General features: G+C 48.6%; 8 protein-coding genes across 8 annotated transcripts; 6 read left to right on the top strand and 2 right to left on the bottom strand.

Moving 5' to 3' along the window:
- Nucleotides 1–2363: 2363 nt before the first annotated feature.
- N7519_000608 (uncharacterized protein) lies at nucleotides 2364–5409 on the top strand (the record flags this gene model as incomplete). Its single annotated transcript, XM_057287386.1, has 6 exons — nucleotides 2364–2632; nucleotides 2756–2950; nucleotides 2979–3753; nucleotides 3806–4441; nucleotides 4488–5254; nucleotides 5322–5409. The coding sequence occupies 6 exons, from the start codon at nucleotides 2364–2366 to the stop codon at nucleotides 5407–5409; spliced, it is 2730 nt and encodes a 909-aa protein (XP_057153469.1).
- An 883-nt stretch (nucleotides 5410–6292) lies between these two features.
- On the top strand, nucleotides 6293–6827 carry N7519_000607 (Apq12 family protein; the record flags this gene model as incomplete). Its single annotated transcript, XM_057287385.1, has 2 exons — nucleotides 6293–6308; nucleotides 6388–6827. 2 exons carry the CDS (start codon nucleotides 6293–6295, stop codon nucleotides 6825–6827), a joined length of 456 nt encoding a protein of 151 aa, XP_057153468.1.
- Nucleotides 6828–7530: 703 nt separating this feature from the next.
- Nucleotides 7531–8313, bottom strand: N7519_000606 (putative signal sequence-binding GTPase GPN3; the record flags this gene model as incomplete). The annotated part of the gene is made up of 1 exon (XM_057287384.1): nucleotides 7531–8313. The coding sequence occupies one exon, from the start codon at nucleotides 8311–8313 to the stop codon at nucleotides 7531–7533; it is 783 nt and encodes a 260-aa protein (XP_057153467.1).
- A 360-nt stretch (nucleotides 8314–8673) lies between these two features.
- On the top strand, nucleotides 8674–9988 carry N7519_000605 (S-adenosylmethionine synthetase; the record flags this gene model as incomplete). The annotated part of the gene is made up of 3 exons (XM_057287383.1): nucleotides 8674–8750; nucleotides 8848–8933; nucleotides 8988–9988. 3 exons carry the CDS (start codon nucleotides 8674–8676, stop codon nucleotides 9986–9988), a joined length of 1164 nt encoding a protein of 387 aa, XP_057153466.1.
- A 793-nt stretch (nucleotides 9989–10781) lies between these two features.
- Nucleotides 10782–13836, top strand: N7519_000604 (uncharacterized protein; the record flags this gene model as incomplete). The annotated part of the gene is made up of 3 exons (XM_057287382.1): nucleotides 10782–10946; nucleotides 11024–11767; nucleotides 11818–13836. 3 exons carry the CDS (start codon nucleotides 10782–10784, stop codon nucleotides 13834–13836), a joined length of 2928 nt encoding a protein of 975 aa, XP_057153465.1.
- A 1057-nt stretch (nucleotides 13837–14893) lies between these two features.
- Nucleotides 14894–16093, top strand: N7519_000603 (uncharacterized protein; the record flags this gene model as incomplete). The annotated part of the gene is made up of 4 exons (XM_057287381.1): nucleotides 14894–15024; nucleotides 15082–15514; nucleotides 15568–15765; nucleotides 15818–16093. The coding sequence occupies 4 exons, from the start codon at nucleotides 14894–14896 to the stop codon at nucleotides 16091–16093; spliced, it is 1038 nt and encodes a 345-aa protein (XP_057153464.1).
- A 741-nt stretch (nucleotides 16094–16834) lies between these two features.
- N7519_000602 (uncharacterized protein) lies at nucleotides 16835–19652 on the top strand (the record flags this gene model as incomplete). The annotated part of the gene is made up of 3 exons (XM_057287380.1): nucleotides 16835–18762; nucleotides 18827–18940; nucleotides 19010–19652. 3 exons carry the CDS (start codon nucleotides 16835–16837, stop codon nucleotides 19650–19652), a joined length of 2685 nt encoding a protein of 894 aa, XP_057153463.1.
- Nucleotides 19653–21682: 2030 nt separating this feature from the next.
- Nucleotides 21683–22267, bottom strand: N7519_000601 (uncharacterized protein; the record flags this gene model as incomplete). Its single annotated transcript, XM_057287379.1, has 1 exon — nucleotides 21683–22267. One exon carries the CDS (start codon nucleotides 22265–22267, stop codon nucleotides 21683–21685), a length of 585 nt encoding a protein of 194 aa, XP_057153462.1.
- Nucleotides 22268–26280: the final 4013 nt, after the last annotated feature.

Below are 26280 nucleotides of genomic sequence, written 5' to 3'. Positions count from 1 at the left end.
AAAGAGACGGAGAAAGAAGGATTTGAAACGGAAGCGCTGAGGTGGTGATCCCTGGCCCTATGCTCACCGCCATTTCTATAGAAGACTGTCCGGGATGCCAGATATCGCACCAAATTATGTCGCATAAGCCCAGAATACATGTTCTATTCTGTCCAGGAAATTCCAAAGAGCAAGGGCCTTTGAAACAGTGCAAATGCAGCATCGAGATATCTAGCCGCCCGATGGATCTGGACACTCTCAACTGCTTCTAATGACAGAACAGCAGTGGCTGGGATTTAAACAAAGCCAGAAAATCACTGATCGCCCAACAGGCACGAGCTCTGTTTTTGACCTATGGAACAAATTCAAGGGTGAGATATGATTTAGACTGCGGGAAAGGGGTGGATCAAACGGTGGTGCATAAGCCACCTCTTCTTTGTTGACGTGCAGGGGGACTGAGACAGCTACTTCTACATATTGACTGCTCCGTACGGAGTGGTCTTGAATTGGAAGGTTGGGCACATGTTTCGGATCAAGTTACCCAGAATATCCCCAATTTAGTCTGAAATATTAAATATGAAAAGCAACATGCCATGTGCTACGTAACACTGTCTCGGGGTGTTAAGCTCTCAAGTCAGTGGACCCTTATGGAGCCGCATTTTAGAATCATTAATTTCATACAATAGGTCAAGCCACCTTGCAAGGGTATTTATATCACAGTCGCTGGGATAGTAACACCCAGTCTATTTTCATACGTGGTACCCCGTCAGACCAGTGAAACAATGGACTCCACGGGGCGTAACACAGCGCATAAACGCCCTGAGTAAAACAACTAATGGAGTTGATAAGGGGTTGAAGACACGAATTGGTAATTTTAATATTTGTACCTAGTGTTAAATAAGGATAGTGTGGTAATTAGTGCCGAGCCTTTTCTTGACCACACAGGAGATTGAGAAAAAGTATGTCTACATATGTATATTGTATACTCCGTACATGACATCGATATACAACATAGAGTTGAATCCTTGAGTTCTGGGCTGGAGTAACGAACAAATGGTTGTCCAATCAGACCCAGCCGCGAAAATAATCCATATGAATTGCAGTAAGTGATCCATTTTAGGTGGGGTCTTCAGCGCTGAATGACTCGGGATTCAGCTCTGTAATGTCATGTCTATGGCCTGGACTCCGTACGGAGTCCAAAATACAACCACATTGGCCAACTTCCTGATGTGATACAATGCAGGAACAGTTCTTTAGCACCCGGCGCTTAGCCCGTTGAAGCAACACATGCCGGCACCACGCGCTGGCCCGAGTGTCTGGCGAGACGCTGTGTCGATCGACGTCCCATTTTGATTGGACACTTTGATTGGACACGGCACAGTGATTAGCGTGTAGTATTGGCTTGAGCACGTTCTTCTGTCAGGAAATAACCTTGGTCTTTTCACAAAATTGAGAAGCTTGGACTATATGTTGTAGAGGGACCCGAAGGGGAAAAGGGGCAATATCTCCACTGTGAAGTTTTTCTTTCGATGGCCCCCTTAATATATTGCAGATTGTTATTTAGTTCAAGTTTCTGTTGAAGGTAATATACAAAGTTTATATGGATATATTATTATATTATTATATTATTGTATAGAGTATAATACGGAGTATGTAGAATATGTCTGTTGTAGATATACTCCGTATGATCATGGCAATATTGAATGTAAATGCAAAAGGTAGACATAAAGTACATTCAAGTATTTTTCACCTGTGGAAAGATAAGGAAGTCACAAAAAAGTACGTGCATGGTACCGGTTAGTACAGCCTTGAAAGGCGGCTACCCCTGAATTGCCAAGCATTAGCCCGGGCCAACCTCTCCTCCACGACTCAAGGGGTTCTTTGTGTCACTTCACACTATTGAATGTTCTATTTTCATCTTTGAGCCCTGTCACCGTACTCCGTATACTCCAAATCCTCCGTATATCGACAAGTATAGAGCATTTTACCGAGTACTCCGTACTATCAACAACCATCACACTTGATAGTAGGTTCAGGCGATGTCGATCCTACCGGCCAGAGCACCATTGCACAATATATCTGTACCAATTGAATCGATGCAAGTCCAGACCCACGTCAGCCCCCCCCTGCGCTCCACCCACGCTTACTCGTCCCGAGCGCTACTGAAATGGAGAACCCACGGGCGGTTTACGCCAATCGCCCCGGGTTGTCGTGTACCAAGACTTTCTCCTTTTCTCCCATTTCCCTTCTCGTCTGATATTCTCCTGAGAATAATCCTTACCCTTTTGGTCGTTTCATTGGCGCGTGCCGTTCTCTTTCCCGTGCTAATCGACATGAACGACCGTCGATCTATGGCTATTTTTTGATACGGACCAGGGTGTTTCATGGCGTCTCCTCTTGGGTTCGGCGGCTCTCCCGCCCATTCAGAGAGCTTCTCTAGTCCCAATCCCATTCCAATTACTCCCCCAGTCCGAAGGAAACCTCTTCCGCATAATGGTGATCCAGTGACTTCGGGCCCTGACCACCCCTCCTCTCCCATTTCGCTCGAGGGAGATAAACCCACTTCAATTCCCACTGCACCCGTGTCCAGACCACTATCCCCTTTGTCGGTGGATGGGGACTCAAATATATCAGTACAAAAGAACCCGAACAGGTACGCGACCAGCAATGACCCCGGTTTTCCTCTCCCCGGTCTTTGTGCAGACCCTCCTTTTTCTCCCCGGCTACCTACCGATCAAGCATGATATGGCCTATACATGCTATTCCGCTTCTACAGAGTTTGGAAGACTAATCGCGTGCCTCTGTCCCACCTCCCCAGATATTCCCGAGGACGGCACCCTATCCAACCCCTACACATAGATACCGCCGCCTCCCGCCACGGCTCCGCTTCGTACTTGAGATCCGTTCTTGAGGACGACGACGACGACGAAGACGAGGGTCCTGATTACTTTGACGAAGAATACGAACACCAGTTCACGAATGGAACCCCCCCTACACAGTCGTCTAGATAGCGAACCGTTCATCCCGGTCCTCAAATCCCCTCCTCCAACGAAACGATCGTCACGACGGGCAACGAGTATGGCATTACATCCGCCTATGAACAGACCACCTCCGTTACATATTGACGTAGACCCGCGTTCGGTGTCAATGTCAATGGGTGCCGGAGATCCAAGACACCCAAAAACCCCTGGAAACAAGATCAGCTCCTTCTTCGGCTGGAAGGCAGCGAATAATAATACAGTTACATCCCCTGGAGGCGAATCATCGAGCACCGAGATCTCGGACTCGGGTCGATCAGCCATGCCTTCCCCCATGCCACCATTAGCAAACGTCCCTTTCAAACCCGGCTCTCCATACGATCCGAAGACCAATGGATATGGGGCGCGGACCCCTTCCCTGGGGGCTTCGAGTTTAAAGGAAAGTATATTTACGTCGAAGCTGGCAGAGATTGAGAATGAATTACGAGAGATAAGCTCCGAATTGGCGGGATCTATCCGCCGAGAAATGGAACTGGAGGATCTAGTCGAACGGCTACAATTAGAAGGTCCGGACGTCAATCGACGCACCAGTGACTATTTCTCAGACTCGGGTACTAGTTCTGTTCGCTATGCCTCAGATCCTGGGAAGAACGAAGATATCGAAAAGATTCGCCGCGCTGCAGAGCAAGAACGCGCACAGCTCAAGGTCGAATTATCGCAGAAGTTACAGGAGGAGCGGTCTCAGCGGTTGGCATCAGAGTCGCATGTTCAAATCTTGGAATCCCAAGTTCAACAGGTACGGCCGGTAAATTACGCGCAACATGCGAATGCTGCTAACCTTCATCTAGCTTCGACGCGAGAGAACGGATCTGTCTGATTTATCGTCAAAAAACAAGGAACTCGAAACCGCACTGGAAAATACCAAACGAAAGCTGCTTGAAGAGCGGCAATCCAAAGATAACTTCGAGGACCTACTTACTGCCATGCGAGTAGAGTTGGAACAATTGCGTAATGATCGAGATCAACTTCGAGACAACAGTCTCGTGGAGGAAATTGAAGCTTTAAAAATCGAAAATGCCTCTTTAGCTCAGCTGCAGGGTGGTCGATTCGCTTCGATCGCCGAGGAAGGTGGCTCACCCAGAAATTCGGCATTTGGGGTATCACGATCGAGCTCCATTGCACGCAAGCCCAGCGGCTTAGCTCGCTCAGGCTCACTCTCTCGGTCTAACTCGGTCAATAATAATAACAGCGGTGGTAAATCACCAGAAACACGTGAATCATTGGTTGATAAGGTTCATGATATCGAGGTTCAACGCGATGCCCTCCACCGGACATTGCGGAGCCTCCTCGATCGCCAGGCATACCAAGCCCGCGAATACGAGAAGCGTACTCGTATCCTGGAAATGGAGCTTGCTCAAGCCCAGCAATCCGGTCAGCCACGGAAATTGGGCTACGAGAGAGATGTGCGGAACCTGCGTGACGAGGTGAATCATCTCCGCATGCGCGCTGAGGATGCCCTGAGATGGCAAGTGGCAATGCGAGAAGAACCTCGCTGGTCTCAAGATGGACTTGGACCGTGCCGAGCAGGAGACCAGCTCCCTACGTGCGCTTCTTCTGGAGGACACTGCTGCCGGTGCAGAGTTGACGACCGGCCAAGAAGGCTTTGCCGAGGTCGTGACCACATCCTCTTCCCTGCAATCCGCATTCCAGCAATTGCAGGCTGATCGAGCTGAGGCTGAGGCGGGTGTTGCAGATTCGGAAGAGCTCGCTTCCTCCCTTGCCCGGACTGAGGCACTGGGCAGCAAGGTCGATTACCAGCTTCAGAACAACGCCTCTTTGCATGCCCGTTTAGCAGCGGCCATTGATAAGGGTGACAAAGATCAGCAAATCTCGGTTGAACGGATCAATGTTCTGCAGAACCGCATGAGGGAGCTGGAGGAAGTTCTTTTGGTTGCGCAAAACCACTCCGAAGAAGAGATGGGCAAGCACGAGGAAGAAATTCGTTTGCTGAAGGAAAGCCAGCATGCCCAGCTCACTCGGATGATGAATGGCGGACGCAGCACAGTCGGCCTCTCCCCGCGGCCGCCAAACGCACCATTCGATTCTCGCTCGCCGCGTCTAGACCAGACCACGAGCGGCCAAGGTGTACCCTTGACCGAGGTTGTCCAGGCCGAAATCCTCGAGCGACGAGTGAAAGATCTCGAGAAACTCCTCCGTGATGCGGATATGGAGATGGAGCAAGTGGTTGGACGGATGAACCGTACGCAGATCGATGTGGCTCAGCTTCAAACTGACAGGTATGTAATTCGTGTTTCATCTCATATTCCCTCTTTTCATCCCATCCCTTACTAATTCCTCCCGCAGAGACGACGCTCTCCGCCAGACCCGCCAACTCCAGACCGAGATCCAAGCCGAGCGTGACGCCCTCAGAGGGCTCATTAACGCCCTGTAAATTTGACAAATCTCGAGCTTTGTCCTTTGCTACTGTCTTACTATACCACGTCTGCATTTGCATTTGTGCTCCCGTCGCCCACGATGGTAGAGTACAATATCTTGGAGTTAGCCCGGAGTCCCGGGTTTTTGTTTTGGGTTCTTCTATGAAGATCATGCGTGTGGCATCGCGCTGACCTCTTCCCTGACTTGGGCTTGGGGCGTTTTTTTCTTTCACACTCACGAGACTGGTGGTTGGCTACTGTTGGTCGCGCTTGTATATAAAAACCGTCTCTATTAGGGTAAATATCTAATCTACTGTACAGTATCATTTGTGGTCAATCTGATCTTCATATGAAATATATCGAGAATTTCCTGAGAGTGATGTACAAGTGAGACTAATATCTACATATAAGTAGAGCATCTCTTCACATGCGATGTTTGTTTAGTTTGCATCCTCTTATCATCCGGGTGCCACGCCGCAACTTCGAAACAGCTTGGATGTCACATTGGCTTCTTAACCTATCATTGATCGCATGGGAATATATACCTTCAGAAAAAACCTCTCCTAGTCTCCGCTCAAGCTGACCTCTAACATATCTCACCAAACCCCTCCTCGGCCTGGTCGCTTTGCTCGACTACAAACAAGCTAAGCTCCAGCACGAGATCAAACAAAGCGCTCTCGAGTCAAAGAAGCAACGCCTTTGAACACTGAGAAGCCCGGGTATTCTTTCCCTTCCTCGTACCGGCTGTCCCCTAGAACATATCCATTCTCAAGGGCCACAAAGAGTCAAAGATCTTAAACAAAGCGCCAGCGAGCCAAGGAAAATCACGGACCTGACACGCGAGGGACCTCTCTCTATCACCTGTCTCTCCCTTGTCGACCACTTCAAAATACAACGGCCATGGAGTTCCTACCAGGTATCTACCTCACTACCCTCCAAATACAAACACCGCAACGCAAAGTCCCACAAGCTAACCAACCATCCCACGGACACAGAAAACCTTCAAACAGTCCTCCAAAATCCCACATTCACCTACCTCCAATCAGCGACACAAGACCACCTCACAACAAAACTCTCGCACCTGCGCGCAATGGTGCTCCAACCATACATAATCGAGCCTGTCTCGAGTTTCCTCGCCTCCTACTCCTCCGCCATGCCAGACCTACTCTCAATATTCCTTCTCGCCATTATAATCCTCGTCTCCCTCAAGATTCTAGACTACGCCTACCGCGTGGTCGTATTCTGGGTCACGCTCGCTTTCAAACTTGTCTTCTGGGGCTCGATTCTCGGTCTCGGGTGGTATGTCTACAGCGTTGGTATTGAGAATGCCGGCAGGGATTTCGGGTGGCTTTGGGGTGTGGTATATGGATTTGTCGGCGATTTTCAGGAAAAGAGCAAGACCGCTGCAGCGGCTTATGCTGGGAACCCCAAGTAGGGTGGTTTGGTTTGGTTTAAAATTGGATGAAATTGTGTGATGGAGATTGAGTCAAAATACTCGGCTTGTTAATGTCTTTCTTCGCGACTGGTATGCCTGTCTGGGGGTATATGATGAAAATGCGCAATGTGTCTGTCTATTTCTTTTTTTCATCCTGCTGAATTGGCCTAGCGATTGATGACTTCATGTTGTTTTTGGAGTTCTAGACATAACAATATTCATGAATTGATTTTGGTTTCATTATGGTTTCATTATAAGTTCTATTAACTGAGGACATGACCGAATATCCATTTGCAGTGTAGAAAGCTCCCGACTCAGACTCTTGTAGCATCAGCTATGGTTGTGTCGCAAGTACAATTGATCCCAGACGCCAAATGATGTGTAGTCCGGCGCGATAAGAATATTAGAAAATTTTTCCAATATCCTAAGGTAGGTCTATCGGCCGTACAATAGCAACGTGAGATGAAAACTGGGCTTTGTCTCAGATTTCTCCGCTGCCAGAAACTCGAGGCTGCTGCATGGGGTGGCATTGGGTGAAGTGGTTGGTCGTGAGGATCTTGAATGTGCAGGAATCTGACTGCAAGTCACAGCACTGCAGTAATCACGTGAAATATTCCTCAATCCTCGTAGTTCACCTCAACTTCATCCTTTGGTTCTCTTGGTTCCTGGGCCTCATGGTACTGGATGGCATCATCGATGTGGCTCACAATCCCCGCACGCTGTCCTCATCCGAGACATCCAATTGCAGGAACGAAACCATACTGAAATCGTCGATCAACTGTCCGACGGCCCGGTTGAGCTGCTTGAAAGATCCGCCGCTCATCAAGGAGTCCGCGGCCATGGGGTTGGCACCTGCGGTGAGATCGTCCTCTTCCTTCTCTTGCAGCAATTGCACATCCACGTTGGTAAACCGTTTCAATTCCCGGCGTGTCACCATATCACGGACTTGGTCCATCTTGCTGAGAATGTTGACGTGTGGCATCTCCATCATCAGCATGGCGGACATGGCACTGAGTGTACCGGCGAAGAATTTGGCTTTGTCGATGACGAAGGTGCTTTCGAGTAGATAGGCGGCGCACATGTTGATATTCAACGGACCTTGTCGGGAGAGGAATGTTGTGAGGGTTGGTAAAAGAGGAATATGTGTGTAGAGCTCGATTTGTCCGGGCATATCGAAGATAATCAGATACTCTTCACTCAATGGCTCCAGCGCCTCCGATAAGAATTCCAGGTTCTGGAGTAGGAACTCAAAACAGTAGATGAGACCTCCATTTGGCCCCAGGCCCATCTCTTCCATTACATCTTCCAACGTGATCAGGTCACGAATGTCGAGATCTGGTTCGTAGGCGAATGTCTCGGCGGCGGGGTCGAGGTTCACGTAGAAACAGCTTCGACGGGTGGTTTGAAGATGCTGGATTACCGCATTGCTGAAGGTGGTCTTGCCTGCACCTGCAGGGCCCATTACCAGGACACCGAACTTAGACATGGTTGGTATATCTAGGTATCGAATAACAAGTACAAAAAGAGCTTGGAAGTTCTATCTTATCGTAACAAGAAAATTCCAAGGCCTGTTAATCTGCCCGAATTCACCGCCCCTGGATGGCGCGATCTCGGGCGGACAAGGGACAGAAAGTACCGCGTACGGAGTACAATGAGGGTACATCGGTAGTACCTGCATGTGGCCCACTCACACTATCTTTTCTCTGGTACCGCAAAAGTAACTCGGAAAAAAAAGCAAAACCCCACCAAATTTCCCCTCCCCGAGAGATCTTCCTCCCTTTCCTTCTCTCTCCATTCCTCTTTCCCTCCCCTTTTGTCAATTCCTTTTTCTTCACACACAGTCACAATGGGTTCTGTTTCAAACAGCGGCACTTTCCTTTTCACCTCCGAGTCTGTCGGTGAGGGTCACCCCGACAAGATTGCGTGAGTTATATCCCCTGAAAACCTCTCATCTTCGCTCTCGGAGTGTTACATGAGGTTTACATTGATTCCAATTGTCAATGTATTAATTCCCCAATAGTGACCAGGTTTCCGATGCCATCCTCGATGCCTGCCTTGCTGAGGATCCCCTCTCCAAGGTCGCTTGCGAGACTGCCACCAAGACCGGTAAGCTGACCAGGATTACTTGAGGCCAGATCACAGTCTGACATGTTACATTAGGTATGATTATGGTCTTCGGTGAGATTACCACCAAGGCCCACCTGGACTACCAGAAGATCATCCGTGGCGCTATCAAGGACATCGGTTACGATGCCTCTGAGAAGGGCTTCGACTACAAGACTTGCAACGTCTTGGTTGCCATCGAGCAGCAGTCCCCCGATATCGCTCAGGGTCTTCACTACGAGGAGGCTCTTGAGAAGCTCGGTGCCGGTGACCAGGGTATCATGTTTGGCTATGCTACCGATGAGACCCCTGAGCTCCTGCCCTTGACTGTCCTCTTCTCTCACAAGCTTAACGCTGCCATGAAGGCCGCCCGTCAGGATGGCTCCATCCCCTGGTTGCTCCCCGATACCAAGACCCAGGTCACCATTGAGTACGCCCACGACAACGGTGCCGTCAAGCCTCTGCGCGTTGACACCGTCGTCGTCTCCGCCCAGCACACTGATGATGTCTCCACTGAGGAGCTCCGTGCTGTCATTAAGGAGAAGATCGTCCGCAAGGTCATCCCCGCCGAGCTCCTCGATGACCGCACTGTCTACCACATCCAGCCCTCTGGCCGCTTCGTCATCGGTGGTCCTCAGGGTGATGCTGGTCTCACTGGCCGTAAGATCATCGTCGACACCTACGGTGGCTGGGGTGCCCACGGTGGTGGTGCTTTCTCCGGAAAGGATTACTCCAAGGTCGATCGTTCCGCCGCCTACGTTGCGCGCTGGATCGCCAAGTCTCTGGTCAACGCCAAGCTTGCCCGCCGTGCCCTCGTCCAGCTCTCCTACGCCATTGGTGTCGCTGAGCCCCTCTCCATCTTCGTTGAGAGCTACGGTACTTCCTCCAAGACCTCCGACGAGCTGGTCCAGATCATCCGCAACAACTTCGATCTCCGTCCCGGTGTCATCGTGAAGGACCTTGACCTGGCCAAGCCCATCTACTACCAGACCGCCAAGAACGGTCACTTCACCAACCAGGAGTTCTCCTGGGAGTCCCCTCGTACCCTCAAGTTCTGAGCGGGCTCTGCTTGATCCGGTGACTCCGGACAATTTTTGACGACTGTGATGATTTGCTTTGTTTTCAACAACTCAAAGCACGATGAGCATAGACTATAAAAAGAAAACCCTCATAAAATCCCGAAGTTGGTTTCCACCCGGAGACCAACATCTCTTGTTTCATTATCTGCATGGTCGCGCAAATGACGGGCCTTTTCGGCGAAGACAAAATTCAACATGATACCACTTTTCATCGGCTGGGAAAGGAAGTTTTTGGCGTTTTTTCTGGAGCGATAGTCTTCAACACCATATCTCTACCTCACTGTCCATGGTACCTGCCGGGAGATTTTGATCCTGCTTCCACGCTGGATCATACTCCATCGGTTTCGAGGGAAACTTCACGGCACTCTCTGGGAGAGTGTGTGAAGGTTCTTTTCGTCTTGGTCCTGGGCCTGCTAATCTAAACATTGGCGATAGATTCATAATATTCTTCATATCTTCTTTGGACATATAATTTTTTGGTAGTACACCACTAGTTTACGTCGAGGTACTTCGTAACGTAACTCAATCTAAGAAGACAATTTCAATATCTAGACAAAAGTCTTCATAAAAAAACACTCTCCATTTCATTCAAATCAATTAACGTGTCTTACATTGGTCCAGGCGGAGTGCACGTCCCGACGCGTGACGACAGACCCGCCAAGAGTCGAGCGCGATCTTGTCGACATCTGCACAACGTCAATTGCTTTGTTAGTTTAGCATAGGACTTGACTCTTTCAAATTACAGGATGCCCACGATTTCCTAGACGCGACCATGGCCTCGCGTATAGTCCCCAACATCCTGGATCCGCTCAGTTCATCCGCGCTGAACAAACTCCACGAACCGACCCCTCCACCCATAAAGAAGCGGAAAAGAGGCGACCAAGAGGAGCTAAACGATACTGCTGGACAGCTTGCTACCTCTTCCATCATCATAAGAGTGAGTCCTGCTTATAATCAGCCTAGTATACGCTCAATCCATTGGTTGCTGTTGCTCACGCTCCGTAACTTGTATAGGCTCACTCAGCGTCTTTATCTGATGAACCTTTGATCCTCGAACCAATTACCACCCTCCCCCGTACAAGGCTGCCCTTCTCGTGGCTCGACGACACGCCCGCCTCCCGATCTGACGAGCAACCAGGCGGCCTTTTCACCGCGGACATCCCCACGCTGGAAATTGACCTGCGCGCAAAAACGGAACCAACTGTCCTCGCTGTGCGTCTCGTACCCAACTGCGGGCTCTACATTATCGAGAGGGTGAAGAGGGGCTTATACTCGCTCTCCAAGCTTGCCCGATGGATACACGAGGGCAATCTCGTTGTTGCGGCCAAGGGGTGGCATGGAACTGACGCGGTGGTGGATGGCGAGGCTGTTGACGAGACCGGTGGTATTCCTGATGGGTTTGACTGGTGGCAGGTTGCTCAGATCGACGAGCCCCTCTCGGACGTTGAGATGGGCGAAAAGTCTGCTGGGCTGGATATTGCGGTTGTGTTTGGTTCGTCTGAGTCTGATGTCGGCAATATTGAGACATCCTTTGTGGGTGTTGTAGAGCACCGGAGTCAGTCGCTTGCTCCGTCCAGGAGTTTCGATGCCGCTGAGGGGGGTTCTTTCTTGCTTCCTGAATCTCAGGGCTTGGGGGATGTCGCTGAGGGTATGGAAGTTGACGGTGTCGATTCCAATGTCGTGGATGTGCAACAGTCGCCCGAGGAGTTGCTGGACGGGATGAGAGATCACTATCTGCAGGCTCTCTACGTTTCAAAGGTGATATGGTCTACTCGATATTGGGGGGTCGTGCAACTGACATTTTCTAGACTTCTGTGGCGTACTTTGCGAAGGGTCCATTGACACGCTGCCGGACTGCTTTCCAGGCTCGTGACTCGGAACAGCCTCACGGCTCGATGGAGCTGATTGAATCCTATCGTGAAGCTATTCTCGCTACAAAGAAAATGGACCTCAAATACAGAGAAACATTGCCATCGGCAATTCGTGATGCAGTTCTTGCGCTTTCTGATGACGGCGCGAAATCTAAGAAGCGGAAGAGTAAGAAAAAGAAGATGGGCAAGAATGGTCTTTACCCAGAGGAGGAAGCATTCATCCACAGGTGGTGGAAGGACAGAATCTTAAATGAGTCTTCTGCGCAGGAAACGTCGCGTGAAGCAGAGTCTAAGAAACAAATTTCGGATCTCCGCCTCCGCGAGACACAATTGCAGATCCTGCTAATTTTGGAGGTCATGGTGTTGGAAATGACCATTGCTTCGGCAGAGAAAAACAACACCAGCAAGGAGAAAGATGTAAATGGGGAGCAAGGAACATCGAAGAAAGCCAAGCCTAAGAGATCTACGGATTTGAATGTACTGCTTGAACTCCATCTCGATCGGATGTGCATTTGGCATGCTGTGACAATGGAAGAGACCTCTGCCGCTGATACAGCAAAGGCTTCTTCTTTCAGTGGCAGCCATCTTTCAGGCAAGAAAGTCGAGAGCGACGCGGTGCGCGACTTCTGCACGGAAGTCATCATTCCATTCTATGCTGCGCGTCTCCCGGACAAATGCAAGTTGATCACCCGCAAATTCGGCGTATCTGGTGGTATTTCCCCAGCTGCTAAGAAGACACAATCTTCGAGTAAATCACACCGCGTGGAGCCCGGGGCGGAAGTCAAGCGACAACAGCCTGCGCCGAAACCCCGACGAACATTGCAGCGAGTACTTACGGATGATAAAGCGGCAGCGTCCCAGGCTCGGCACCCAGGGCTGACTCGATCAAACACTGCACCGAGCCAGAATAATGCGAAGCGCGATACTGAGCCCTTGCTGCCCACTGTTCTCAGTGGCAGTGTTCGGGGTGGCATTCAGAAAGCAAAACGGACGGAAAACCGCGAAGTTGATCTTAACGCCGTAGCACGACAGCATGAGGCGAAATTAAGAAAGGTCCAAATGCTTGCCAACCAGAAGAAAGAGCTGGATGCTGCTATTAACGCGCTCCGGAAGCCGAACAGAGAGCTCGTCTCCAAGGATCTGGCAGACGATGCGTCGAAACGAGCTATGAGTGGCGGAGGCAGTTCGAGAAAGTCAAGAAACCCCGTGCGCAATCCGTTCGGTGAAGGTGTGCAGGTCATGGCGACTCCTCGAGGCAATCGAAGGAAGGACGCGGTCCCTCGTAGTCTGGCCCCATCCCGGTCATTTGCCGGTGTGGAAAATTCTCCTTTCGGCGAGTCTCCCATAATGATTCCATCCTCGAGTCGGAGAGCGATCTCATTCTCTGGCGCCGACTCGGACCCTTTCAATTCTCACGACAATCCACCCGATGGACGAAGTCCGCGATCAAGTCAACCCGACGGGGCTATTCAAGAAACTCCCACTAGGCCGTCTTCCAAAATTTTCCAGAGTGATACCATAGCTGCGCGTCGGCCGTCATCCTCCACTGGCAAAGGCCTGTTTAGGGTGCCCAACCTCCCAGCTCCCCGCTCATCTACACAACCAATGGTCCCAGGCTCCCCCGTCCATTCACGTCCTAAGAATATCTCCGCATTCACGGAAAATTTGTCGACATCGTCTCGACAATTCAGCCAATCTCTCAACCACGCTCGCGCCTCGGCAATTATGGAGACGCCGCCCAGAAGACAGGCGCCGCAGAGTATATCTACTCCCACTGCTGTGCCATTTTCTCTATCGCTTGATGCTATGGTCACTGATAATCCTCGCGCTCACTCCCCACCTGCCGTCATGGGAACCCCCGTCAAAGGCGCCACAGCTGTGCCCGTAACGCCCGACAAATCCCAATCCAAGTCGATATACGAGCAGTTGGGCTGGGACGACGAGATGGAATTCTAATTTTCCTAATTTCCGATGCATACCCGCCCGAATGCATATCGTCCTCATGTATCATGCATTTATGCGGAGTTTCTCTGTGCTTGTTTTTGCTTTGCTGTGTGTTCTTTCTCCGTTCTTTCTGTTTTATTTGTACTGGTGTTCGGATACACCTGGCCGGAGTTCGGGACGGTTGAAGTACTGGCATGGCGTGCATTGTTGAATTCTTTTTTGGATATATCCCCATTGCCGCATTATCTTAAACCTCATATTCATAAGCATACGATACATTTTATTCATGTCTGGAAAAAAAAAGGGGAAGTTGAACATTGCATACTATTGTTCATTGGGGACTTAGATCCATTTAAGTACCTATATTGTACGGAGTTCTCCGTACTCCGTACATTGTAATGTGATTATAGGTACAATCTACCTGAAACACGAGCCAAGGTGTACAATCTTAGGCCAGCACGCCCAGCTTCCCCTGGAAGAGTATGAGTATACATATGTTGTAGTGTCTCACTTCAAAGGAAATGAGGGCGTGCCATGGTGTCTCATCCATGTCGAGTCCAGGTATGCGTATTCTTCTAAACACTTATTTCCTACTTTTCATATTCTATATTTTGCTGCTGATTCTTCTTAAGCTTCTAGCTATAGCACACACAATAAGAAAAAGTATCCGAGATTACCAAAAGGCAACCAACAACACCTGAGAAGGCCATGCAAACGGCCAACTATTGTCAAGTAGACACTCACCCCCAACATATAAGTCACCTATCAGCTTTTTTTTTAGCCTAGTGGAAGTCAATTGCAACTAGCCCGCCACTAGATCGACTTTGGCTTGATCTAAAAGGCCTTACGTGGTCGCCCCACTGTCAAGGCAGTCGTATTCGGTCTAGGATGTCTTGAATATACGAAAACTCCTGAAAGGAAAATAGTTATCAAATAGTCCACTTCCTTTACCTCCACATTTGCCTTTCAACGTGATAAACCTATCTAAATCATCTTCCAACAATCCGACGATGCTTAAAAGTTCAAGGAATCAGACATCTACACGTATTCCGTGCCAGTCAGTCCGGTCATGAACGAACACGAACACCATAAGGCCCCCAACCACAGCCGACCTCTACTATACGTCCCCAACACATTATGGACGCGATTATTTGCAGCAACGGTGGTCATCGAGACGGTTCTCACAGTCGCAATTGAAAGGTAGGGGCCCGATCTCGAATATGCCTTTCTCGGACTTGGAGCTTATGGGGAAATTAGCTGGATTCTCATGAGCCTGTGGGACGACCTCGACAGCGACAGCGAATCAAACGGAACAATGCGCCTTCAGTCATTTCTAGGCCTCTACATTTTCGCTCTTCTATACGAATTGGCACTGTCATATGATGCACTCCGCCGGAAGAACACAATTCAGCTGGTCGGTCTCTGCATCTGTAATCAGGGCCTGTTCACATATGGCCTTCTCCAGATGAATGAGATCAGGGATACTATCTCTAGCTCGACCAACAAAGACCTTGGCGACCGCTTGAAGGACTTGTATCATGTCGAAATCGTTATTGTCCCGGTGATTCTGGGTGTCGGGACTGTGTGCATGATTTTTTTCACGTGGAAGTTGCGCGCGGAGTTTTCGTGGTCTATATACAAGAACGTCAGTGCGGACTTGCAGATGAAACGTCGATATTTTACGTATCAGGTTTGTTGCAACACTGATAATGTCCTTTGTTTGGCGACTGACTGAATCCCTAGGTGTATATCGCTCTCCTAAAATTCGATTTCTTCTTCGTATTTGGAACTCAACTCCAAATCCTCCTTGTTATCTTCGAAGCCCCCGAAGACATGGATTTTGTCATCAATGCCTCTGTGATCCCAATCACGATAGCGACCTTGGTCCTATCAGCTCAATTTTGCAAGCGCGAGAAAACGAAATCTCTCATGTTCATGATGGTGAGGATCCTCGCGAAGCAATATCCAAACTCTAGACTAACCAGTCATTCAGTTCCTTATGCTTCTTATAGTTGGATTCCTTGTCCTCATCCTCCTTCGGATGTACAGCCGCGACGACAGCACGGATTTCAGCTCTTTCCGGACGTCCCTGACGTTATTCGCAGGTGTCTCGTTGTTGCTGATGGTTCTCACGATCGTCAACTCCGTGATGTGTATCCTTAATTTCAATAAAGGATTGAAAAATCACGTCCACCCTCCTAAAAAGGGGAAAACGGTCTCGTTGGAGCTCGAATCCCAAGAGACACCTACGCGGTTCTTGTTGAACTAGATATACTGACTTCATGACTTACTGCCCTTTTCCTTACTTTGTGTATTCTAGCTATTCTATGTACATATAGACTTCAAAAACATTGGTGACTTACCTAAATCTATATCCTGTACTGAATGGTCCCGGTGTTTACTGATTGGGCGGATCAGCATGAAGATCTGCCGAACACGTCTCCCACTCGTCTCATGATGTTCTCCAGCAAAAAGAATTCCTTCGCATTTTGAAATCGGCATACGGATCAAGATGTCCACTGATTTCCAAGGTATACCTGGTCGGCCTGGGCAACCGCCACCACTCGCACCACAGCAAGCCCCAAGAAAGGAGCTGCGACGCAAGTATGCTCCAAAGGCGACATCAAACTTCCGCTCACACTTCCGCAGCTGTCATCGGTGTCATGCACGAGAGATCAATGGTTATGGTTTGTCGTATATCGCGCTCACAATGATAGAGTTCATGGGCGGTTATAAGTATTGCGGGGATTGAGAGACACTCGTTTGAATAAACAACTCTTCATTGGCGTAAAATAAATATTCCTATATGAACTCAGGATGCAACGCTACGGAGTAAGTGTGGGGTGATCGCCAGTTAATAGCTCCGATGTCTCAGGTTGCCTCCGTTCTAGAGACTCGATATTTAGCTGCAGTACCAGCTGGGCTATTTTACAATATTCTCTAGTTTTTAATTCTAATTTGTCAACCCAATGGTCGTGGAGATTAGCCTGCCACGGCTACAGTTCGTATAATGAAGCTTGATTCGAGATTCTTCTTTTTCTCTTTTGCCCTGGCTGTGCGAGCATACGACAATGCACTCGGTCTAAGGAATGGCTATACTTCTTTATCCACAGCCAACTTTGATATCAAGTTAGTCAAAGATTCCCAAGTCCTTGCCTCCCTCAAGCCAGCCGGAGAGACTTTCGACTTTTTGCCTTTCGACGATATTACATACAGAGCGGCAAATGGCCAATATCATAATGGGGACATTGCATATCGTTATCGACTGTCGGGCTCAACGGAGTGGATTGCAGGCGACTCATCAAAAGCAAGGAAATCATTGAAAAGTGTCGAGTCTGACGCTCTTGCTGCCGCTGAGATGACCCAAACCCTACCGACCTCTCCTATCCATATTCTTCGAGAATGGATTGATGTGGACGGCGATCTCGGCTTAACCTTCACTCTGACCAACAAGGGAAAGCAGACACTGGAAATTGGCAGTCTAGGCTTCCCAACCGAATTCAACAGTATCTTCTCCAACCGCACAGCGGAAGATATGATGGCCAAGTGCTCGCTCACAGATCCGTACATCGGAATGGATGCTGGGTACCTTCAGGTGAACCCCACCTCTGGAACCGGGGCATCGTTGATCGTTACTCCATTGTTCAACACGAGCACTCCACTAGAAGCATGGCGAAACTTAGACGAGCCGAGTACCGAACCTCTCTTATACGGCAGTCAGACATTTGAGGGGTTCTACGAATGGCAGACTCACACCAAAGCCTACGCTGAGAATGAGTGGTCTGGTGTCACCCCATGGAACGAGCCTAGCTCTCGACTTGTGAGCCCCGGCGAATCAGTGGCCTACGGATTGCGCTTCACGGTTGTCAAGGATGGTGCGCGTGGTATACATGATGCCGTCAAAGCCACCAACACGCCTGCCACGCTGGGCATACCGGGATACGTGGTACCAGTCGATCTCACAGCTCAGCTTTACGTCTTCCACTCTCGAATCTCTGAGGTGGTATCCGAGGACAACTCCTTTAAGATAACCCAAGGTGCGAATGGCATTCTGTCGCTCACCCCGACTGGCTCAGTCTGGGGTCGAACTAGAGTAACCATCACATACGAAGACGGCAAAGTCCAAACGGTTCACTACTTCATTACGGACTCGGCACCAGCAACAATCGGCAAACTGGGCGAGTTCAGTACCACTTCGATGTGGTTTAATGACACAAATGATCCCTTCCACCGAGCTCCATCAGTGATTACATGGGACCACTCAACCCAAGCCCAAGTCCTCCAAGAACCCCGAGTCTGGATATCCGGGCTAAGCGACGAAGGTGGCGTGACCTACTTAGCCAGCGCAATGAAACAGTCTGGTCTAGCCGACGCGACAGAAGTAGCAAAACTTGAACAATTTGCTTCCGACGTTCTGTCAAAGACTATCCAAAACCCAGACTTCACCGTCCGCAAGAGTATCTTCTTCTACGAGCCTGCTCAACTCCCTGAATACACATACGATCGCTCCATCGACTGGGGCAACTGGTGGTCGTGGAATAAGGATGCCTCCTATGCTACGGACCGTGCCTATAACTATATCCATGTGATCGGGGCATACTGGGCGCTGTACCGGGCAGGTCGAGATAACGGGTCACTTCTAAAAACACACACTTGGCAGTGGTATCTCGGTCAAGCATACAATACCACAGTGACCTGTTTCGCCACGGATTCAGCCGGGAATGGGCTTGTGGGATATTCGCGTCTCGGACTCATGGGCGAGACTGTCGTTGGCGAGCTTCTATCAGATTTGAGGCGTGAACAGTGGACTGCCGAGGCCGACGCTGTGGAGGCTGCTATGAAGCTTCGCGCTGAGGCATGGGATACGGAGGATGTTCCTTTTGGCAGTGAGATGGCTTGGGACTCGACTGGCCAAGAGGGAATCTACTACTGGAGCAAGTGAGTTTTTGCTCTTTCCGGACCTTGTTGGCAGCGACACTTGATTTATTAACGTTCCATTTAGCTATTTCAAGTTAACTAACACAGCAACGAAGACCATCAACAGCATCCTGGGATATATGCCCACAGTGCCACATTGGGGATGGAATGGGAATGCCCGGCGATATTGGGACTTTATGTAGGAGCCAGTCCAATCTTTTACAGTTGAACTCTCTTGACTTGCTTCCTTTACTGACCTCTCATTAAGCTATGGCGGCAAGCTACAGCGCATCGAACGCATGATCCATCACTACGGATCAAGCCTCAATGCACTACCCTTGCTATCACACTTCCGCCAGAATCCAACCGACACCTATCTCCTCCGAGTTGGCTACGGCGGGATAACAGGACCACTATCCAATATCCGACAAGATGGCTCCATGTACAATGCTTTCCACTCCTTCCCTGATACCCTGCAAGGCGACGATTATTCAGGCGATTACGGTTCAAACTTCCTAGGTATGATGCTTGGATCTGCTGTGTATGTCGTCGATGATCCGGATGTCGGGCTGACCGCATACGGCGGGAATATCGACACCAATGGAGACACGGTCACTGTGCAGCCACGGGATGCTGTGCGTCGTCGGGTGTATGTTGCACAAATGGGGGTATACGTCACGATCAGCGCCGGATTGATAGAAGAGGTCTCGTTTGATATTTCTCGACCGACGTCTCTTCAACTACGTATCGTTCCTGGGTCATCGGATGTCTCTTCTGTTGTTGTTTGGGTTGAGACTCCGGGTACGGAGGATGAGTATGCTGTGGTTGGAGATCAATTGGAACGCGTGAGAGGAGGCTGGAATGTCAAGTTCGCCTCTGAGGAAGCGGATGTTGTTGTTTCTAAATTGTGATTTGCTGTAAAACCGGGGCCGGATGCAGGTGCTATTGGATCATTTAGTGCTCATGTGCGATGTATATGAATGGAATGGGGAATTATATTATTCAAGGCCGACCAATGAACTATTTAACTGCAGAAGAATGAGGCTAATGCACTTTGACCGATTGAGGTGCATATCCTTGCATAGTCACTTATTTGGTCCACCTACATCCCTATTTTGCTAGAAGCATCCGGCTCTCCAATAGTAATGGCCCCTTCAACAATGAAAAAGTACATCTAGATGATACACCACTCCCCAATCACCGAATCAAATCTCAGTATCCAAGTTACACACCATCCCAAATCAACCACATCGGAGTCGGCGCTGCAATGGAGGGTATCGTCACCGAGGGCGTGCATCAAGCTGCAAGGAAAGCGCGGGGACTAGCTACGCTAGCTGGTGATTGGACTAGGGGAAGACAAAGGTGGCGATTTGATTCTATCTGGTCTTATATTACGGTATGAAGAGGATGAGATAGAGGGACGAGTATCAGGCAAGGCCAAAACATAAGGGATCATCACATGAAGATCCAGCCTCAAGTTACTGCTATCCAAGTAACAACAAACATCCAACGGCCCCCGTCGCATTTATCAAGCTAATCAAAACCCAAGGCCCTTGCGCCCAATGGCATCTGCGTCCTCTCAACCCTCAAAAGTATTTTTGCATCGACCCTACTAGGCCCTCCTCTTACCTTTTCGCAGAACTAGCCAAAAGTTCGAAGGCAACCAAGCAAACCAGCGTCATCCATGACATAACCGAGAAATTCCATGCAGTTGACGTCGGTGATCGTAGTCGAGCAGTTCTCGCAGCCGAACGTTCACCGAGGGAATACTTGCTACGGGGGAAGATCGTTGGATGAGATACCAGCCAATCGGGCAGATCCGCGAGGCAAACGGGTGTGCACCATAACTTTACAAGACCTGGAGACGTCTGTGGCGATGTTGTAGATGTCAGATTGCATGTCCTCTTGCCGAGAATACCATCCAATCGGGCAGATCCCCAGGCGAACGGGCTGCACGATACTTTACAGGCCTGGAGATATACTGCGGCGAAGCTGGAAGGGTTCTCTTGGCCAAGCAGTGGCTAAAGTTCTAGTGACGTCCTCGAGTACTATTTTATACGAGTGTAGGTTTTATGTGGCTGAATGCTGTTGTGCTGTGTGGCTTTCCGCGTTTTCACTTCTTTGTTTTCATGTTTTCTCGCAACTTAATTTGATTCAAAGTTGATAGACACGAGCTACAGTTATCATAGCGACGTCAGATGTATGTTGACAGTTTGATACCGATCAAACCATTGGTGGGTCCGGGAAAATAGTTCCATGTACTCCGTACCAATGGCATGGATAATGGGAATGTCAGAATGTCAGAATATCAGAATGTCACTTGTTAAAAAGTACAAAAGTCCAATATGAGAAATGTGACATGACCTGAGTACATGTCTATGATGAAACCTGTCCCAATCGGGTAATTCGCCACTTGTCCAAGTTTCCACCATACATAATCCAGGATCCTCTGGTTTCCTTTGGATTCCACGAGGATCATGGTTCCACATCCCCAATTCCTCGGGTTTGGGGCCTGCGTTAGTTCTCCATATTAACATTAATAGATTTGCCATTTCGAAGATCAGCTCATATTCTCATATTTCCTTTCTCGGCTATGTATCATGTGACTTGGGGTTACGCGGCAGGTGAGTCACATCGCTTGACCTGCCGGCTTGGGCACATCCAAGAATAGAGTGTGGGGAGTTTGGGGAAAGATTCAAGTGTTATTTTCCAATATTTATGGTGTGATCGGGAAAGCAGATTGCCCAGCAAAAAAAAATAAAATTTGTTCTTTGGTAATTATAGTATGTCAGAAGTGAAGTTGTAAAGTTATATACAGGTTCATTTTGGTGTATTCATCATGGTCATCAAATCGTAATATCGTGTCGGTGGCAAAGGATCAGGAGGAAAGATTCGGGCAGTCGAGAGTGTAGGAGAGAAAAATTATAAGGAAGAGGCGAGGTCAACCCGCGATTGGGGATACGATGCAAGATCCCCCTGTCCAGAGGTGTTTAGAGGTCGCCTCGAGACAATTGCGACCCTTTTCCAAAAAACCATGCTCGGAAGAATTTTCAGACGAGGTTGATGAGGTTGAGGAGGTTGATTCAGGTGATGCAGGTGGTGCTGGTGGTGTCGGAGTTGCCGCAACAGCAACAGGCTCTGGTTTTTGTGATAATTGTTCGGTGACCTCGACTGGAGTCTCGTTGGTCGGGGCTCTGTTCTTTAGGACAGGCAGCTCTGTGTTGATCTCATCCACATCGTCTTCCTCATCGGTATCTTCGAAGTCAAATGAGCTGATGCGAGACTTCATGTCATTCTCGGTCCAAGAGACAGATCCACAGTGCAGGCGGAAGTGAGCCACGCAGCGGCGAAGGTCCGGATCTGGTGCAGTGGCTTCACGGGCGAGTTTCTCTTTTGAGAGATGGGTGAGCTTGTAAGGGAGGGCATTTCGGTTTGCCATTGGGGGCCAGCGTTTATTTTGCACAATTGGCACAGAGGCGGTTGGTTTTGGGGTCTTGGGGGCTCTTTGAGTAGTGCCGGTGTTCATGTTTTTAAATGGTGATCATAGACTGTTTTTCTTTTATAATAGGAAGAGAGATCAGAGATTTAGGAGATATTTTGGGAGAGAGTGGAATAGTAGAGTTCCAAAAGGAAAAGAGCCAGGGAAAGGGAATGGAGAGTCTTATACCCTCGAAAAGTCGAAAAGAATAAAATGGGGGAATTGGTCCAAGCGCCCAGGCCGTGTCACCAGATCAAACCGGTTCCAGGCTCTGATGGGTCTCTCTGATTTTTCCCTTTTGCTTCTCTGTTTTATGACTTGTCTATTACTTTTTTAAACTCTTCTACCCCAGAAACTTAGTTCATATTCTTCATTAATTTATTCCTATTTGATAATGAATTCATTATCTCAGTCCAAACTGGTTTAGAAAATTATCAAAGGGAAAAAAATGGGATCGCCGGTGTACGTAGCGGCTATTCGGACCCTCCAAGTGGATAGCCCCAGTTTTCTTGATCATTTGATGCTTCGAAAATTTTTCGGTGGAGACTCTTCTGCGGAGCTTATCTTGCTTATTCGCCCTAATCCCAGAAGAAAAGGGAATTCAAAGAAGAAAATAGAAAACGTTGCACGGGGAAACTCACGATCCCCACGGATTACTTTCCTAGGAAATCCGAACCCCCTCATCCTTCACGCCGTTTTCATCTTGACATATTAACATATTCACATATGAATTCAACTTTTGTTTCCCTTCTCGAAATAAAAATAAATGAAATCTCTACTACTCCGTACATAAAAACGATTTCCCTTTGGTAACCTTGGAACACCATCGCATTGTTACTTAGGTAGGTTGACTCAGCAAGCCCGAACTCCCGGGGCCCAACCTTGGAAAACTCTGGCTAAAAAACACTGCATTGCTTCCGTAGCCAAAAGAGATTCCACTGCATTATATTATAACACGTATGTTGTATGTGGCCCAACCACGATCTGCTTGTCCCGTGAGCATAATTATGTGCTGGACAAAGAACATCCGTACACCGACAAGTCCCAAGCATTCCACATGTTAGCGTCCCACAACCCAGGAATACGCCCCTCCTGACGATCTTTGGGAATCCGAAGACGGCTTTCGTCCCTAATCGTCTGGTTGTAATATCCGTACTCCGTATAACGGAGATGCTCCAGACCCCCCGTAAACCTACAGCTCCTTTCGTGGACACCAAATAAGCCAAGAAAAAAAAAAGGGTGGCGCCCGAAGATGGAATGTATTTACTCCGTCCAGTTTATCCTTTAGAAAGCCATGGAAAATTATCCTGCCGATACTTCCTATTTCACTCCGGCCCCGCCTTGGATAAAATGGGAAGCCAAGCACAACTTCGTAGAACCTGATCGAAACAATGAACTAAATAATAGAAGTGTACAATTAAACTCGGGAATAATGATGCAACCCCGTTGGCGAAACAAGAAAAGGAAAAACAAAGGGATCTGCTGCAGACCCCACTAGAATTCCATTATTGAAGCTATTGCAGCCACCAAGCCCAAAAATCGAAGTCTAGAATCTCCTTTTAAAGGGCTGGGCACTTGGAGACGCTTGGAAAGCAGATTCTGTCCCCGCTAGCACACGTTTGGTGCGACCCACAATGCTTCTAGCGCGCCTCGAACTACCTAGGGTAGTTCGCACGCTTTAGACTAGTTACATGACCCCCCTAACTAAATGGGACTTTTTCTTACGGTCGCTAGCGGTTTCATATCTGTAGGTCATACTCCGTGTAAAACAGCACATTGCTATCAAAGGACCAATAAGCGAAATACCGGGTCTCGGACCGGAACAAATATCACCCATGCGGAGACGCAGACGGTCGACTATAAACGACCATCAGTCGATACCGTACATATAACGAGAATAGCGATCTAAATGCGCAGTTTACTACAGAAATGCGTCTGCTCCTAAGTACCTAACAAACTAGCTGCCATGCTACTGGTCCCGTCAACAAGATCATCCTGTTGATTGTTGTCCTCGGTTTGCCTCGGGTTAAGTCTCGGTACAGTTGGCAGCGGTATAATGTGCTATCCTTGCCGCTCCACCTCTTCATCCAACAAATAAATGAGTGATTGAGAAGTCCACTGGTTGACTCTCGGTCTTCTAGGCGTTCCTTCGGCGCCGACCAAAGGAAACTGGCAAGCTTTTTGGTAACTTCTTTGCCAAAATCAGTCGGTAATCTCTCGCTAGTGTAGATGGCAAATGTTCCTTTGCCGTGCTTAAATAGCTCCGTGTATAAGAGATCGCAAAGTCCTATAAACCTCGTTAACGGTGTAGCCAAATGATTCTACCGGGAAGAGTGGCTCCTTTGTAACAAGCTGGGTTAAGTAGGTGTAGGGTTATTAGAAGGAGTAGGCACCAATCATGAAGACTAAAAAAGGATCAATCGGGAGGACCGGGGTGATATTTCTGGATATTATACATTGGTATTGACCCTAGCACATCGACCTGGCCTTTGCAGGTGTCTATCTTTGTCTCTGTCTTTAGCCCTTTATTTCTAACTAGAGAACTTAAATTGAACCACTTCTATCTGCTCTGGAATATAAACCTGTACTTTGTATGTTGCAAAGGCAACCATAATGTAGTTGAGAGTTCAGGCGGCTCTGCTTGGGCCCCAGCCGTTCTGCGGGAAGTCTGCTGTTGGCCGCCACTCTGTTATAGCCGCCCTTCCATCAAACTAATATTTGTTTTCGGTCTGTGCGCTATTTCGGGCATATTTTCTGACTCTCTTATTGCAGCTCGCAATTGTGTTGTCGTTAATGTAGCATCGCGAGATAGACTTTTGCCCTACCGTGGTTCGGATCCGGCCCGGCTGTCCTACCAGCGTCTCTATATCTCATTCCTCGCACATTTCTCCGTAGAAAATAATGTTGTAATTATTCTAAATCGACTCGTTCCACTTTTGATGGCTTAAATGAGCTCTGACTTCTTTACAAATCAGTAGGAAAGCCGGCAAGTTAGTGAGTCAAGGTACAACGTCGGTTCCGGCAAGTCCACTGGCGAGTAAAGTGCTGGTGGTGGGATACCGGTGGGAGACCAGTGGGAGACCGTTGACAAACCATCATCAGCTTCGGCATTCTTTGGGTGATCATGGTAATGTAGAACTTTCCAGATACAAATAGAGAGAACGATGGGTCATTCAATGGTTACGCCTCAACTATCCTTCTTCCATCGATTCTTCTTATTATTGAACAATCACCATAGCCATTCGCATTGGCATCATTAGTCTTTCACCTGGTGCATGGGTAGCTAATGCTTATCTACTCTATCTACAGAGCCCAAAGTTCCAAATCGTGGCTATTTGCAATTCATCTGTGGAAAGTGCTGCGAAGAGCATCAAAGATCTCAAACTCCTAGGCGAAGTAGAGGCATATTGGAATGTGCACGATCAGTAATAGAAATTTCTCCCCTGACTTCTGCTTCCCCTTAGTAAGACCTTGACAATAAAGAATTCGGGAGTATGTAATCTTGTTTGAATTAGCCTAATATCTCTGAGGGGTGGACTGTATCTGAATTCCAAGGTAGGTGTTGCACGCCCGTCCGTTAGGGATATTGTTAATGGATTACATGCAATTGACCAAGCTACGGCCCACGTAGCTTGAGCGGGTGGGAAGGCGTAAGAAGGTGCTGATATAGGTGTATATTAACAGAACCGAAGGCCTATCAGAGAATCAAGCGAGTTTGGTAATTGATGGTCTATGTTGTATTACAATCCACCGCCGTGGCGATTTAGAACCTATTGATTCATCACGAATTCCAAGAGCCACACCAAATGCCAAAATTTGCCCAAAGCACTCTATTTTCGAGACTCACTAATCAATACACCACAACAGGAAGGTTTAAACCCTTGTTTACATGCTTACCTACCAGGTGGGAGGCCGGATTACCAATCGACTCGGCCAATGCAAATGTACCTAGGTAGTGGAACGTCAAATTATATTAATCCATCTTTGCCCAGTTATTTCCCTACTTAGTTTTGACTATATCGTGAAATATTATCTTTCACATCCGATAACGAGGAACAGCC

Source organism: Penicillium mononematosum (assembly GCF_028829835.1).
Source record: "Penicillium mononematosum strain IBT 11891 chromosome Unknown utg000001l:1.0-4488741.0:1.0-4491989.0, whole genome shotgun sequence".
Lineage (NCBI taxonomy): Eukaryota > Fungi > Ascomycota > Eurotiomycetes > Eurotiales > Aspergillaceae > Penicillium > Penicillium mononematosum.
The sequence above is the reverse complement of the archived record's forward strand: the minus strand, read 5'-3'. Positions and strand labels throughout refer to the sequence as shown.